This window comes from Rhododendron vialii, chromosome 13a (assembly GCF_030253575.1).
Source record: "Rhododendron vialii isolate Sample 1 chromosome 13a, ASM3025357v1".
In the NCBI taxonomy this organism is placed as follows: Eukaryota; Viridiplantae; Streptophyta; class Magnoliopsida; order Ericales; family Ericaceae; genus Rhododendron; species Rhododendron vialii.
In genome coordinates this window covers 3,333,222-3,348,786 of record NC_080569.1, presented here as the reverse complement: position 1 = coordinate 3,348,786, position 15,565 = coordinate 3,333,222, and the positions used below count along the sequence as shown (strand labels likewise).

The 15,565-nt window shown below is 36.2% G+C and overlaps 1 protein-coding gene across 5 annotated transcripts; it reads right to left on the bottom strand.

Annotated features, from left to right (window-relative positions):
- Positions 1–8,057: 8,057 nt before the first annotated feature.
- On the bottom strand, positions 8,058–12,826 carry LOC131313575 (myosin-binding protein 1-like). Of its 5 annotated transcripts, none has more exons than XM_058341956.1 (4): positions 12,625–12,826; positions 10,701–12,069; positions 9,264–10,591; positions 8,058–8,607 (listed from the first exon to the last, which is right to left on the bottom strand). In XM_058341956.1, exons 2-3 carry the CDS (start codon positions 11,929–11,931, stop codon positions 9,291–9,293), a joined length of 2,532 nt encoding a protein of 843 aa, XP_058197939.1. In that variant the 5' UTR covers positions 11,932–12,069; positions 12,625–12,826; the 3' UTR covers positions 8,058–8,607; positions 9,264–9,290. The 5 variants fall into 5 exon arrangements, with proteins under 5 accessions (XP_058197939.1, XP_058197937.1, XP_058197941.1 ...); XM_058341954.1 differs by having other exon boundaries at positions 8,058–8,611; positions 9,269–10,591; XM_058341958.1 differs by having other exon boundaries at positions 8,058–8,611; positions 9,269–10,588.
- Between the last annotated feature and the right edge of the window lie 2,739 nt (positions 12,827–15,565).

Below are 15,565 nucleotides of genomic sequence, written 5' to 3'. Positions count from 1 at the left end.
GACCAATAGCAAACAAACACAGTCATAATGCATGTCAGTGGCGTAGTCAGGATTTGGATTGAGTGGGTGCACCATATACCATTAGGTTATGGAAATTTAATTTTCTTCGGGCAAGATGTAATCAAGTGAAATGCATTTTGTATGTCTGCAAGTAAGTTTAGCTCAAAATCAACCAAATGAATGAAGTTTTAAGAGTAAATATATTAAAACTCTTCTAATATTATAAAGCACCATAGTAAACCATTATACACTAACATTAACCGAGAGAACCTTAAGCTGTGTAAGTGTGAAAGTGAAAAGAAAAAAAAATTCAATAAAACAACTAGATAGATGAAAATTCATAGTGAAAACTGAAAATCAGTACCCATCAATGGCTAAAAAATAACATATGCATTAATACGTGGAACAGATTTGTAGGGCAGTGCTTGCATAAAGGGAAAGAAACATGAGGCATTATTCTTACATAAGAGACATATAGTAGTATATAACTAACGGGGGTAAACTAGAATAGTTTCTAAATATTGTATGCCAATCTGTAATTATGGAAAGTAGAGTGGGGGCACATGCCCCCACTGTCTTCATGTAAATCCGCCACTGATGCACGTGCGTGTATGATAAAGACATAAAAAGTCCAGAACCGCAAACTAAAACACTCAAACACTCACAAAGATGTGGGCCCCATACTGGAGGTGTGTAGTACGAGTGGGCCCCACGTGCTTTGTGAGTTTGTGTATGTAATTGTTTGTGCTTTTTTTTGTGGTTTAAGATTTGCAATAATAAAAAAATTTTGAACTTCAAGAATTCACAAGAGCCGAAATTTAGAGCGTAAAGCGGAAATTGATAACAGAAGCAAAATCATTGGGATGAAAATTTATATGACCTTGGTTAAAACGGTTTATACGATAATTCAGAGAATTTCATCCCAATGAATCAAGTATTTGTAAATTCATGATATTTATACTACTCCAAAAAATAATTTGGCTTATAAAATGGCTAGAACCCATCTTTATTTATACTATTCAAATATTTTCATATAAGATAAATTTTGAGGTAATTCTAAAATTACACATGTGACTATTTCTCACAAAAAAAAACTTTAGATAGTATTTCACAAGGATATTCTAGAGCTTCTAGAGCTATTTTAGAATTTCAAAAAAATTTACATAAAATATTTCACAAGGATATTTTAGAGTTTCTAAAAATTAGATATTTATATCTTCTTCAATAATAATAGCTTTGTCAATTGGACTTGTTTGGACTTAACTTTTTTGTGCCAAAATACTAAATTTAGTTTATGCTTCAACAACGTTAATCATAATTAATATACAAATTAAAAAGTAGATACTTATACACTTAATAGCACCAACAAACTACACTTATATTTTAAAAAAAAAGTTTTTAGAATACTGTAGACACCCCAATTTAGACATATTAATTATCCTTAATTTGTGCCATCGAGGCTCCCCGATGATGAAACGGAATCAAAATAGGACTCGCCTAAATCTTAAACGATGTTTCTTGGCCTTTTTCAAACCAAAACCATCTTTTTTTTCCCGTCACCCTGAGGGTAAAATGGGCACTCATTTTAGCATATAAAATATATTTGAATGAAACCAATTGGGTTAAAAAGATGATTTAACTAACTTTCCAACGCTTCGAAAAACACCCAAAACCGAGTTCGGGAGTGGCCGTGGCGGCCCGCTGAAGTTGGGCAGCCACTCCTGAGTGCTTAGGACCACTCTTGAGCGCTTAGGAGTACCACTCTAGAGCGCTCGGGAGCTCTGATAGGCCAATGAATGATGAGCTTGACCTTTGACCACGTTTTTTTTCAGACTTTCAATCTGCAGTTCAAACCTGTCATACAGACAAGTCTGCTTTAGTATGCAGGTCAGGCAGGGCATCTCATTTTCCCCCCCAAAATATTTTTCACCTTATTTTTTATTTATTTGTCAAAATTCAAAACTATTTCCTCCTCCCCTATAAATTCCCCTTCATTCTACATACAAAAAGACCACGAAAATTCTGTCTCTAACTCCCCCATTGTTTGCAAATCATTCATTTCTCAAACATTTTCTAAAAAGTCCATCATTTTCTCAATCATTTTTCTAAGAAAAATCCAAGAAAATTACAAACACATTTTCAGTTTTAGATACATCTAAGGCTCTGTTTTCTACTGTTTTCCATCTATTTCCAAGCTTTCAATTCAATCCAAAGAGCAAAGTCTAAGCTTGAAAATGTATAAACACCTTCATAATTCACTGTTTTCAAATTTTTGAGGGAAATAAAGGGGCCATACCAATTCTTCATACTGGTTATGAGCTCATTTATTTTTAGTTTAACAGCAAAAGCAAAGAGAACACAAAGAAGCAAAACTTTTTATGAGCACTAGATACACTCCCAGGCACTCAGGACCATTCCTGAGCTCTTAGGAGTGCTACTGCAAAATCTTGTTTTGTCATTCAATGCTGCATTTTTTGTTCTTAATAGACACTGGGTGTAAATTGGTTCTTCCAGAGCCCAGTTATTTTCATTTTCCAGTAGCAAGGAGGCATGGTTTGGAGGGCTAGAACCTGTTCCTAGCCACTTAAACCCTCTGCAGAGTATATTCATGTCTAAATAGCTTTTGTGTTTCTGTTTAAGAATATCATGCTACATATGTGCTAACAAAGTTTGCAAGATGGCTCAGCAGAACTCCTGAGCACTTAGGAGTGCAGTTCCGAGCGCTTAAGAGTGATTCTAGTAGCAGTTTTTCATTTTTTTTGTTATTGTCCATTTTTCATTATCATTTCAATAAATCTTGTACACTAGCACATGCATGCACCTCTTTACTTGATATATATGTGGATATTTGCTAATTGTTTAATGAAATAAATTATTTTCGATAAATCCCACAAACATTGAGTAGAGACCGACAACGTGTCGGACGAGAGGGGTGCCGTAAAACTTTTCCCCTCTTGTAACATGGCTTTCGAACCTAAAAACAATCTCTGGCTTTCAATTTCAAATAACAATGCATTTTCGATCAAAGAGGTTTCTCGGGTGGCGAATCATAAACCCGGGTGGTGACTCCCTTCAATTTTTCAAAATCTGGGCGGGTAGCCCGCTCAGATACAAATTTCAACTCCCTCGACTGGGGCCTATTACATTAAGGTCATCCACAGTGGTATAATAAAAAATGGATAACCAAAAGTTGATATATCAGTGTTTGATTATTCATTTAACAGGTTGTTAAGTTTAACAATATTGAAGTTCACAATAGTCGCTTTTAGTCCATAACCAAAATAAGGGATTCACAACAATTTCTCTCTCTCTCTCTCTCTCTCTCTCTCTCTCTCTCTCTCTCTCTCGTCATCCACTTCCTTCTATTTACGTTTTTTTTTTTTTTTGCAAAAATATATCGATTCCCTCCTTTAATTTTGGGGAAAAAATCAATAACTTCTTTCCCTCCTATTATGGATTGGGGGGGGGGGGGGGGGGGGGGGGGGGAATAGAAATGGAAAAAAAAGAGTGAAATGCCTTAATATGGTGATAATGGATTGAATTGTAGATGATCGAGAGATATAAGTTTCACTTTTGGATGAAAAGAAAGTAGTTTGTGGGTTAAGTGAAGAAGACATAGAATAGGCGAAGAAGAGAAGAAGAAAATACCAATTGAGAAGAGAAGAAGAAAATAACAATTGAAACATGCATGTATACAAATTTGGGAATTAGTTCACTTATATGGGGTGGGGTCCACAAATTTTGATTGTTGAAAAATATTGCTAGTTTTGGTTATCCAAAACCCAAAATTTGATTATTTCTAATTAAGAATGTTGCTAAGTTTGATTATACCATTGCGAGTCATTTTTTGCACAAACATTGTTAACTTTAAAAATAATTAGCTTTTGATTATACAACTGTGGATGGCCTATAAGGCTTTATGTTCCTTTTGTTAGGGAAAGAAAAGTTACGTAAAACACAATTGAAGTATTGTTATATATTCTATACAAGCCCTATATTGTGATTGAATTTCTATCAAATGGTTTGAAAGATGTCATAATTAGATCAAACAGCTTACATTGATGCATTTGGAGTTCCGTTTGTCGGACTTTTTTCTAATAAGGAATCGTAGGATACGTAATGAATTAAGCTACGCGTATAAATCGTAGCATACGCGGTCGTATTATAGGATTTCTACACACAAAAGATATAGGGTGGGATACGTATCATTCTCCGAATGAGACCATACAAATTATAAAGTACGTATTATGTATCGTAAATTTTTAAGAACTATGATAGAAAGTACAACTATGATTAGACTTTCAATCAGACCTCACGACATACTATTGAATTACTAACTATAATTCAAAATGTCGATCAAGCTTGAGCAAACACGACGACTTCGAACTCATCTTGGAAAGCGTGTTTTCAGAAATGAGAAATGGCGGGATTGAAATGAACTGCGATGAAAGCACAATGGTTTCTCTGAAGTGTAGGGTGGGACTTCTCTACTGTGAGTGGCTATGGTAATGCGGTGCTCCGGTATTTTAAAAAGTTGGAGTTGGCTCCCATCCGCTTGATTGGGTAGACTTTACTTTACTTTTAGGCTCGTTTATTTCGATGTAAAATGTTTTTTTTTTTTAGAACAAACTTTAAACATTTACAGTATTTTTTGATTTTTGGTTGGCACTTAAAAATATTTTCAAAAATTGACAAAATAGTGTAGAAAGAGAGATGGGGGGCTTAATCGGTGGAGAGATTCAAGAATATTGGAAGAAGAAATTAAATAAGCATCCTCTTTACTAGACTTATTTAGGTGTCCATCCTATATGTTTTAAATACTTATATTGCCATCTTCTAAATTTATCGTTGCCCATTATACCCCTAGTTATTTTATATATTAATATAGATAGCGTGTATAGAATATTTTGATTTTTCCCTTTTTTTCAGGGACGGTTACAAGTCCTCCACAATCAAGGGTTTCCATTTAACTCTAATCATCTTTATCTCCCTCCTTCGAATCCACCGATCCACCTTCAATCCACCAGTCACATTCCCCCACCACCATTATCTCCCTAGCGCCTTTAAACCCAGAACTAATCCTTGTTCAACCCCACCTAATTTGTTGGGGCTGCCTATTCTCTACATGAGAACCAAAGTCCTCCAATCACAAAAGAACCTTCAGTCTCCAAATCGAACCCACCTATCACAAACCCAACAAATGTAAGATTTCACCAGATAGTCCGTCGATCTTTGGTCTTCAAACATCAGTCGACGTCGTCGAGGCAAGATGGCTTCCGAAGAGCCGATTGAACACAAAGATGCCTTTCGAAGAGTGATATTAATTTGAATAATCGATTTCGAAGATGGCAAAAGAGTAATGGCTTTCAAAAGAGAGGACATCGGCTTGAGACCGAAAGGGAAGAGCAACCACTCCAATCTACTCTCGGTGGTTCCAAATTTACCGTGTTTGTTTGAGTTTGATCGACATCAAAACAGTCATGAATGGTCGAGGTTCTAAGGTTGAGTCACATCGCTTCCGTCCTCTTAATCGCCGCTGTTACCGAATTCCGTTGTCGGAATATCAGTTTTAGGTATTATGTTTTTCGATTTTTGTCATGTTTGTAAATTGTCGATGTTTTGTTCATCTACCTTGATTGAATCCTACACTTCTAGAACTTGTCATGTTTTTTATTTGATCATGTTTTGTTCATCTACCTCGATCGAAACCTACACTTCTCGAAACTTGTCATGTTTTCCGATTTCGTCATGTTTTTTAATTGATCTTGTTTTGTTTATCTACCTCGATCAGGTTTTTGCCATGTTTTGTGAATTGATAATGTTTTGCCATATTGTTCGGCTTACATATTCATTTTTGTAAGAATCATGTTTTCTTTTTAGATTTTAAGGGAATGAAAATATGAGAGAAAAAATTAAAGAGATTAGGTGAGAGAAATGTTTGAAAGAAGAGAGAGAATTGAGATAATTAAAAAAAATTAAAAAAAAAAAAGAGAGAGAGGGAGAAAGATTTGAAAAATTAGGAGAAAGTAAGGGTAGTTTATGATTTAATTGAATTTGAGGATGGAAAGATAAGTATTTAAACACATTAGGATGAGCACATAAATAAGTAGGATAAAAAGGATGGCTATTTAAGTTCCTCATATTGGAATTGAATGTGGGTCAGGACCGACAATCAAGGAGACTGAGCAGTGAAAATTGCAGTATAGGGCAGCAGGTTCATTTCGAAAAATAACTTACGGAAGATTTAAAGGTAAGTCATTTTTATCCAATTAATGAAAAATATTTTACGTATAAAATATTTTCCTCATTTTTTACACAACCAAACACCGAAAAATAGGTAAAATATTTTATCGGAAAACATTTTACGCCTAAACAAACGGAACCTTAGTCTAAAACATATTATTTTCAATAAAATAGATAGTAGGCAAGAATCAGCGAACCGCTAGAAGTAAGGTACGTCCATTATGAATCTCATTTGATGTACAAATAATTCCTACTTGGGATAGAAAGTATACTCAACAAGCTTTTTAACTATACAAATCTTGCAAAAAACGGAGTCTGGGAGCGTCCGGAACAAACCCGTGAAGTTTGACCAATTGTGGAGTTTTAATGCATTGCACCCCAGGAGCACCCTTGAAATTTCAAAAATTGACCAAACTTTGTGATTTTGCTATAGACACTCCGGAACTCCAGCATGTGTGTTTGAACCGTTGTAAAACTTGTCTAGCCTACTTTCTAACCAATTTAGTTTGTCTCCAAAATTATTTATACATCAAAAGATACGATGATTTTACCCTTAACGGGTCAAAAAATAAATTATTATGGAAAAATCTTTAAATCACACCAACTTTAAACCGGATCAAAACCTATATTGTATATCAAAGAAAGTGGGTATTCAAAGTACTAAGGGAATGGGGGGATCGAAACATAAACATAATAGATTTTGGTTTATGAAAAGTTGGTCGAAAGTAGACCAATTCAAGAATCGCTGGAACCAGTACTAAGACTAAAACATGTATTCGCGCCCTTTCACTCATTCTAAATTTTATTCGGTACTCCCATTCCATTCGGTAGCAGAGTGAAAGTGTGGTGGTAGTGGTGGTGGAGGAGTGGTAGTGCTCCAATGATTTTTTCAGTGGTCTGCTTAGTGCTTACTACTCATTTTTTATAAATTAAAATTTATTAGTTTTAAGGTTGGATTACACCATCATTTAGTGCTTTGAAAATACTATCTATCCATATATAATAGGTCTTTATTCGATTTAAAATGGGAGAGAATTGGCTTTGTTCGGTTGTTAATTTTGTTTTGTTTTTCAATCATTACCCTACTTATTTCTCCAATCATTACCCTATTTCTCCAATTATTACTTTCTCATTTCTCTCTATCTCTCTCCAATCATTACTCCTATTTTTAATCATTATCCTATTTCTCTTTCCACCCACTACCAAAACTAAACTAAACTAAACTTCCAACCAAACAAAGCCTGTCAAGCATTTTACTGAAATGATTTATTTTTCGACATATGAAGGGTAAGTTAGTCATAACAATTGATGTACAAATAATTCTTGATCCAAATTACTTGGGATAGAAAGTACACTCAACAAGCTCTTTAAAGGTACAATTCTTGCGAAAAAACGGAATTCGAAAGCGTTCAGGGCAAACCCGCGAAGTTTGACCAATTGTGGAGGTCTTCAATTTCTAGGTGTAATATTCTCAATCTCAAGCCCAAGACAGGCTTATACAATTACAAAGCCAAATTTTGGTTCCGTATTCCCAACAATATTCTTGACCACTACAACTACCAGTTGTAGGTCATGTAACTGATCAAGGTGTAGGAAAGAAACTCAGAAAACTGGTCACTTCAATTTCTATGTGTAATATTCTCAATCTCAAGCCCAAGACAGGCTTATACAATTACAAAGCCAAATTTTGGTTCCGTATTCCCAACAATATTCTTGACCATTACAACTACCCGTTGTAGGTCATGTAACTGATCAAGGTGTAAGAAAGAAACTCAGAAACTGTTCACTTCAATTTCTTGGTGTAATATTCTCAATATCAAAATGGAGCTTCATTACATGAAAAAAGGATACTGATCCTCAGAAACTATTAATGTCATAAGGGACAACGTCATTTCCGAAACAATGTACAACACAAATGATAGAACAATAGCGATATAATCTAATCCGCATTTACAATAAGATTGAGTCGGCTATTTGTAGCCGACGCGAGAATAATAAAACAGTTGCACAAAAAAACTCTACATTCCAAATCTCAGCATTTGGGCACGCAATTAAAGAAGTTCTCTCGGAAAACAAAGATGTAAATCCTGCAAACTCTACAATTGAAAACATGAAAACACAACTCCGACATGAAAAATAGGAGGTGGACGCATCATCAAACTTCACATGAACAGTTACTGAGCCGACCATTCTTTCTTCCTTTTGCTTTTTTTCCGCTCAGGATTAATGCTGATGCTGTACACGAAGTCTCCCTTCAATGACAATATGTAGGCAGCCAGTCAGGATGTGATTTGCCGTTTAAAACCCAATATTCATTCGATGTGGAGCAGGCCTTTATCTGAGTCAGCTCATCCTCTTTCTCACGTAACTGAAAAGTTTCAATGTGGAAAATTAAACTGATACCATGCAAAGAAGCAAGAACGGTGCAAATTATGTGTTGCAAAGAAAAATGAATACATGAAGCAACTCAAGCAAGCCAATTAGGAAGTGATAGAAAGGGCACTCAAACCACCATAAAATGGTGTATCAGAGATCTCAGATGCTTTGGAACGTTAAGGCTGCATACGGATCATTGGTTTGTTGCCTATGGAGAGATTTGTGCCAGGAAAGGAAAAGGAAGGAGAAAAGACAAAAGATCACATAGTGAGGCATGTAAATTTGTTTCTTTCAATTTCACACCATTTTGTTTCTCTCGAAAAATCCCTCCACAAGTCAATGATTCTGAGGCCCAGAGAGTACCCATATCTCAGAATAGCAAAAACATCTTTTCAGTTATAAAATGATCTTGAGCATGATGAAAGTCACAACAAAAGGGGAAGATCTAGTACATTTGTCTCTTGTGAATGAACCAATTGAAAAAACATTAACGGACTACTAATTTGAGGAACTCTTGAGTATTAGGTCCATATCATCTTGATCTTATGCGGAAAACCCAATGAAATACGAAGAGGGAAAATTAGAAAGCAACAGCGTGCAAGATATTGAAACTTATGGTTTCTAAAGATATATATGGACAAAAGTATACCTGGGGATGTAGACATGACCACTCAAGAAACAGACGGACATCTTTTCTCAATCCGAATCGTCCGTAGTTCTTGCAGTTGATGAGCTATTTCTTTTATGAACTGCAAACCATCATTCCCATTTCTGAGGGAACTTAGGGCATGCTCGAGTAAATTGCGGTCAGCCTCAAGTGCTTGTAACCTGCCATCAAGCTCTGAAATTTCATTTTCCACTGCAATCAAATCAATTCCTCCACTTCGATTGAAATCAAAATGATTGTTCTCTTTGATAACATCACTATTTTCCTCAATTGAGATGTCAGAACCTTCTGCAGTAGGAACTCTTGACGCAGATAAATCATTTGGGGTCAAAAAACCATTTTCTTCCTTTTGATGATCCTTTTGAGTTGCCCTGCTAGAAAGTGACTTTATCGGATACAGCTTTCTTTCTAACTCTTTCAAACACTGTGATATGTAGAGCTTCTCTCCCTCAAAGTCTAACAACAAGGATTTAATATTCTTATCTTTGTCTAACTTTGAGTTGCTGGTTTCCAAGGGTAAACTTTCCACCTTCGTTTCATCCGGGTAGTTGGCTCTATAAAATTCCAACTCTGCTTCCAAATCTTGCACCTCTTTCTCCTTCTCAGCTAAGAGGTCATTGGCCTTTTCAAGTGCCTCCATATCATACTCCGCTTGCTCTTCCATCATTCTTAAGTACTGCAAGGCCTCCATATGCAGCGATGCCTTCTCCTCTTGCAACCGCGTAATCATGGCCATTGCCTGATGTGCAGCAACTTCGGAAGCATTTCTTTCCTCTTCCAATTCCTTATATAGGGAACTCAAGCATGACCTATCGTATTCGACCTGTCGCTTTAGCCTATCAAAACTGCTCTCACCCTCAACTTCACCGACACTGATTCCATCAAAAGATTCATAGCCAGAATCAATTTTGCCCAAAAAAGGTGTCTTTTGAACCACCCGAATCCCATCAGCGCAAGAAGCATCAATTCTTTGTAATTCATCATGGTGACCATTCCATCTGGGACTTGCATTGCCTGGTGACCGACCAATCTCACTTACAGATAAAATTTGATCATGAACTTTTGCTGAACTGCTCCTCTCATAAAGTTCGTCAATCATACCGTAAACTTCTCTTCCTTTACCAGTATCCGATAACTTGCACTTGTCACTTGGACTCCGATTACTTGACATTGATAGAGCATTATCGTCCAAAGCATGATCATTTTTTATACATTCTGCAGTCGTTGAACTCGCAAATGCAGAGACTTCCCCATGCTTGATAACCGATTTATGTCCAATGTCTTTGGTTCCATGAGCATCTACTGCTAAAAATGATATAGAAAAGAGATAAGAGTCAAGTAACAATGGACATTAACTTACACAATGATACGTTTCACACACACGCGCACACAATCCAGGGGAAATTTGACTTACACATATCTGGTGATACTCCGTTTGGAATTGTCATGACATTGGAAGATGAAGGGACGTCATTTGGTACAACAAGCTCAGATAGCATAGAGAGGGTGGCATTGTGAGGTAGAGGACCATCAGATTTATCTTCTGATATACCACCGCCATTTATGACATTAGATGAAGGGGAAACATCGTCTAGTGAAATAAAATCAGGTAGAGCAGAAGAATACTGCTTTGGATTAGCTTGCTCCCAGTTAAGTTCTCCCAAACCATGTCCTATGTAATTATCAGACCCCAAACAATCCACATCACGTGGATCGTTTACCTCAAGCGGAATACATTGATCTAAAAGTGAAGGCCCAGGATCAGAACTTTGATGAGTCTGGTCCACTGAAGCCAAATCCTCCGTATGTGCTTTTGGTAAACTGCCTGAACTATCCATGGGAGATGTATTTTCCCGAATTACAGAACTTCTATCATCATCATCAGAAAATGGGTACTCAGACTCACTATCGGAGTTAATCTTCAGCTCAGTGTATCCAACGTGAGACAAAGCATTACCGCCAGTATTTCCAAGGCGACGAGGCAGTGTGGAGCCTGGAATCTTATCCTTTATCTTCTTAACGCTATCACGACGGGTTAAGCGGCCACGGCCTGGCAATCGGGGCAAAGGAGGTTTAGCACTTGTTTTAAGAGTCCCAAACCCAACTGGTAGCTGTAGCAATCTTTGAGTGCTTGTTCTAGCCCTGCATGTCTTACTACAACAAGAACAGGTCCATGTGCTTAAAGAACCCGGTATAATATTCTTAGGCAGAAACGAGCTCTGAAAACCACAATGGTCGAGATTAACCCCCAATTTTCCCACCAACAACCTGTATGATTCTGGGGTTGTTTTGGTCCTTATGGCAAAGGACATGAGACATTCTTCACACATCCGACGGGCATCAGTTAGCTTACCGTGAACATGACAAGATACCAAAGAAGAGATTTCCATTCTGTGGTTACTGCACAGTAGACTCCGGTAGAATCCAGGTTTTTCGTTTCCAAAAACATGATCAAGCCTTGAGCACAATAGACAAGGTGTTTGCAATTCGCAATATCGTGCAAGTTTCGTAAGCAAATAGGACAATGCCGCATCAAGGAATAGCAGGAATATCAATAGCCATTCAAAAGCCATAGAGGACAAATTATCCATAAAACCCCTCGGTTTCCTCTCCAGATTAACAGTTGCCATAGGATTCACAGCCATTCCTAATGTAATGATTCCGAATATCACAACGAACACAAAACTCTATACTGTTAGCTTTAATTCCTCAGAACGTCGCATTCTACCTTTCACCCAAATCATGCTTTGAAATTCCCACACCAGCTTGTGCTGCAAAAATAGCTAAAAACAATCATACTTAGCTTTGTTAGAGTCTAAATCAAGCAATGATTCATTCAAAAGGATTAGCCCCTAGGATTAGTTGAGGTACGCGTAAGCTAGCCCAGACACCCGAGTGATTGAAAAAAAAAAGAGTCTTCATTCAAAAGGACAAATGACCCAAAAATCATGGATTAAACCACGGTAACATTATCCTGGAATGCAGAATTACATAAGTGTAAATCCATTCGAAAAATATAGGCAACCCATTTATAGGAGATGATAAAAACATAAGCCAAACACCAAAAGCTTCGCTTTTTTCACCGCAGGATCAAATCTGATTAAAAAAAAAAAAAAACAGGAATTGATATCAGAAAAACAAACCCTAACCGTACCCAATCCAAAATGCCAATATAAACGATGAATGGCTGGATTGAAAATGCAAAAGTAGAATCCGAAATTGAGAAGAGAATAAATGGTTATGCACATTGCAGTTTTTGGATAAAGTTCAAAATGAAAAAGCTCGACTTGGGAAATGAATCACAATTCAAGACAATGTGAACGTATGCATAGACGTACCTGGTGCGCAGATTGGCAGAGGAATCGGAGGAGAGGGATTGAGCGAAGGAGATCAAAAGATCATCCTAATCTAATCATGGGTTTTTGGAAAAAGCAATGGAATGTGAATGATATGAGAAAAAGGGGAAGAATTACAAAGAGGTCCCTTTTGCCTGCGAATTTCACTGACCGTTGATACCCACCAACTGAATTTTCAGAGACTTGTTTGCTCAAAAAAAGTATATACGTAAAGGTGAAAATGTGTTTTGTAATTTCTCATGTTTTTTTATACTCAGATAGTCGGGCTAGTTTGCTCGCACCTAACTCCTAAGTTAACGACCAAATAAATTCTCTAGTTGCTTTAAGATTTGGAATATGGGGCTAAATATTAGCCCCACCGATGACAAACACTTAATAGCTTTCTTTATATTTGTCTAATTTTTGTGAATATTCGTCTAATTTTTATAAATGGAGTGGGGCTAAAGAATAAAATGCTTGGGATATTTTAGGTGGATGCATTTATGTAAAATGGGGAATTCAAGCAAGTGGGCTTTTTTTGGTGCTAAAAAGGAGTATGATTTTTTTTCCTTTAAAAAAAAGGTATAGCAAGGACAACCTAATTTGGTTTGCCAATCTTTAATACTGACAATTACAAAGTTAAGTGGTCAATTATCTCTAGAATACGGAGATTTAAAATTAATTAATTGTTATGTATTGCTGATTTCTTTCTATTATTTCTGAAGTAGTACTTTCTCAATGGGTCAATTGACCAATTTAATGTATTTCTCATAATACTGATCATTATTTTTCCTACCAGTTATGGGAAAACAAAAGCAAGAATTTCAAGAAGTAAAGCCCTTCTGTTTTTTTTTTCTTGTTTTCAAAACATGGAACCACTTTGACAGAGCTCTCTGACCAAACCCCTTCTCTCAGCTTCTAACATTCACCAAATCTTTGCATTTTTTAATTTAATAACGAAACATATATTCAGATCAATTTGCGCGCATCTCGATTGATGCTTGGGCCCTCAAGGTAACGATCGGGCATAACTTTCAGTGGCTCCAAGATTTGAAATGTTTGGCCTTTGTAGGAATGAAACATGTAATCTCCTGAAGAAGCCTTTTTGGTCAATACTACATCTTTTGCACACAAAATTTACGAGCGAAAAAATTATTTTAAACGCATTTAATGCAAAAATGTTATTTGATTTTTATTTATCATGAGTTCCAATACTAAAAATTACGAGAATTCGATTGCGAATTTCTATACCTAGGGAGAAGGGTCTAAATTACAGGTTGCTTTATCCAACATTAAACCGTGAAAATATTTGGAGGAAAGGAACATTTTGAACGGCCAGTACACGCACCCCTATGATTATACTCATGTGCAGGATCAAAAAAGTTACCAACTTTATCCATCTTTCTCTTTCTTGCGAATGTTATGCCATCATTTATGACTTGTTTGACAACTTTACTTTATTTTATAAGTCTTGGACGTGCCTGATTCTTCACATTACCGACATCATTTCCCCGACTAGCCCAGACGTGCTGGCATTCGAAATCGGGGATGCTGCGGGGCGCTCCTTCAATTTTAGTTCCAAGATATTTGAGTCCCGAAGCGGAAGTCTTAATATGGGTCCGCCTATTTCTGCACACGAATATTTTCACGGAATGTTGCAAAAACTTGAGAAAGAGTTAAGGGGTGGAGATTCAAACCCAGCTCTTCTGTAGTGTATCCTGTAGGGCAGATTCAGACCGATCTGCCCTATATGGTACACTACGTAAAGCGCTCTACAACATTGCCGAATCCAGCATTCTAGCATGTATAATACATGTCTATGAGTATATATAAGTATAAAAACAAATCTCCCAATTCGCAATATTTACAACATGAATCAGTTCATGAAAAATCTGCTAATTATGCAGTGTAGAACCTCTCGAAGAATCAACTTTGTTGATTTAGATTGCATTCACACAAAGATAATGTACGTAATGGTCAGCGTGGAGCTAGAAATGCGTCTTTAATGGGGTTGACTATGAGAGAGGTGTTGCTTCTAGTACTGTCTTTTTTATTATAGATGGAGATAGAGAAGAAGAATGGAGACATTACCCATTAATTTAAGAATTTATATACACCTCTCCCTAGCCAATCAAGCACGAGCTTTGAAATAAGAGAAAAAAAATTTCCACCTTAGGCCCCGTTCAGTTACCAGTAAAGGATAGGAAAGGATGGGAAGACCACAATTTTTTCATAACTTTTGTACTATTTAATTAATAGGAAAATAGTTGGATCCATGTTTTAAAGTTTTATTGCAAAATTTACTTTCATGCAAAAATAATCCTACCAAAAGCATAGGATTTTGCGTCACGAAAAAAAATTTATCTAGTGTGACACCAAAATAATTGACGGATATGGAAAAAAGAGAATGGCGCTAATTTGATTTGCTCACCAAATTGGTAGTATAATTTTTGAAAGTATTTATTTATCTTGTCACTAGTTTTCATTTTTTGTTTCTACTAACTAATTATTTGTTGGTTTATTTATTGGCAACTAATCAAGCACGATTGTTTAACATTTGTTTATTTAGTTATCATCTCTTTACTTTTAAGCTTTTTTTTTACGGCTGATTATGTCAATTTGAAAGGGGGATTTGCATGACAATTCAAAGGATATAAAATTGAATGGGAAATTGCAAGCCGATTTTTCCATTTCATGTCAAGGCTTTGCATTAGATAAAATACATGTTCCGCATGTGTTAATTTTTGAAGTATGGTAGCTCATTATTTAACTCTCAAAGTTACTTTTATTTAGAAATAGCCATGAGAATAAAAATAAAGATGTTTCTTGTAAGTGTCTTTTTTCTGGCAAATGAATAATTAAACTTTAGTTTTCTTGCAAAATTCTTTTGTCAAATGAACACTCACAAGAAAATAGATTTCTTTGTCCTTTACTTCACTTTTCA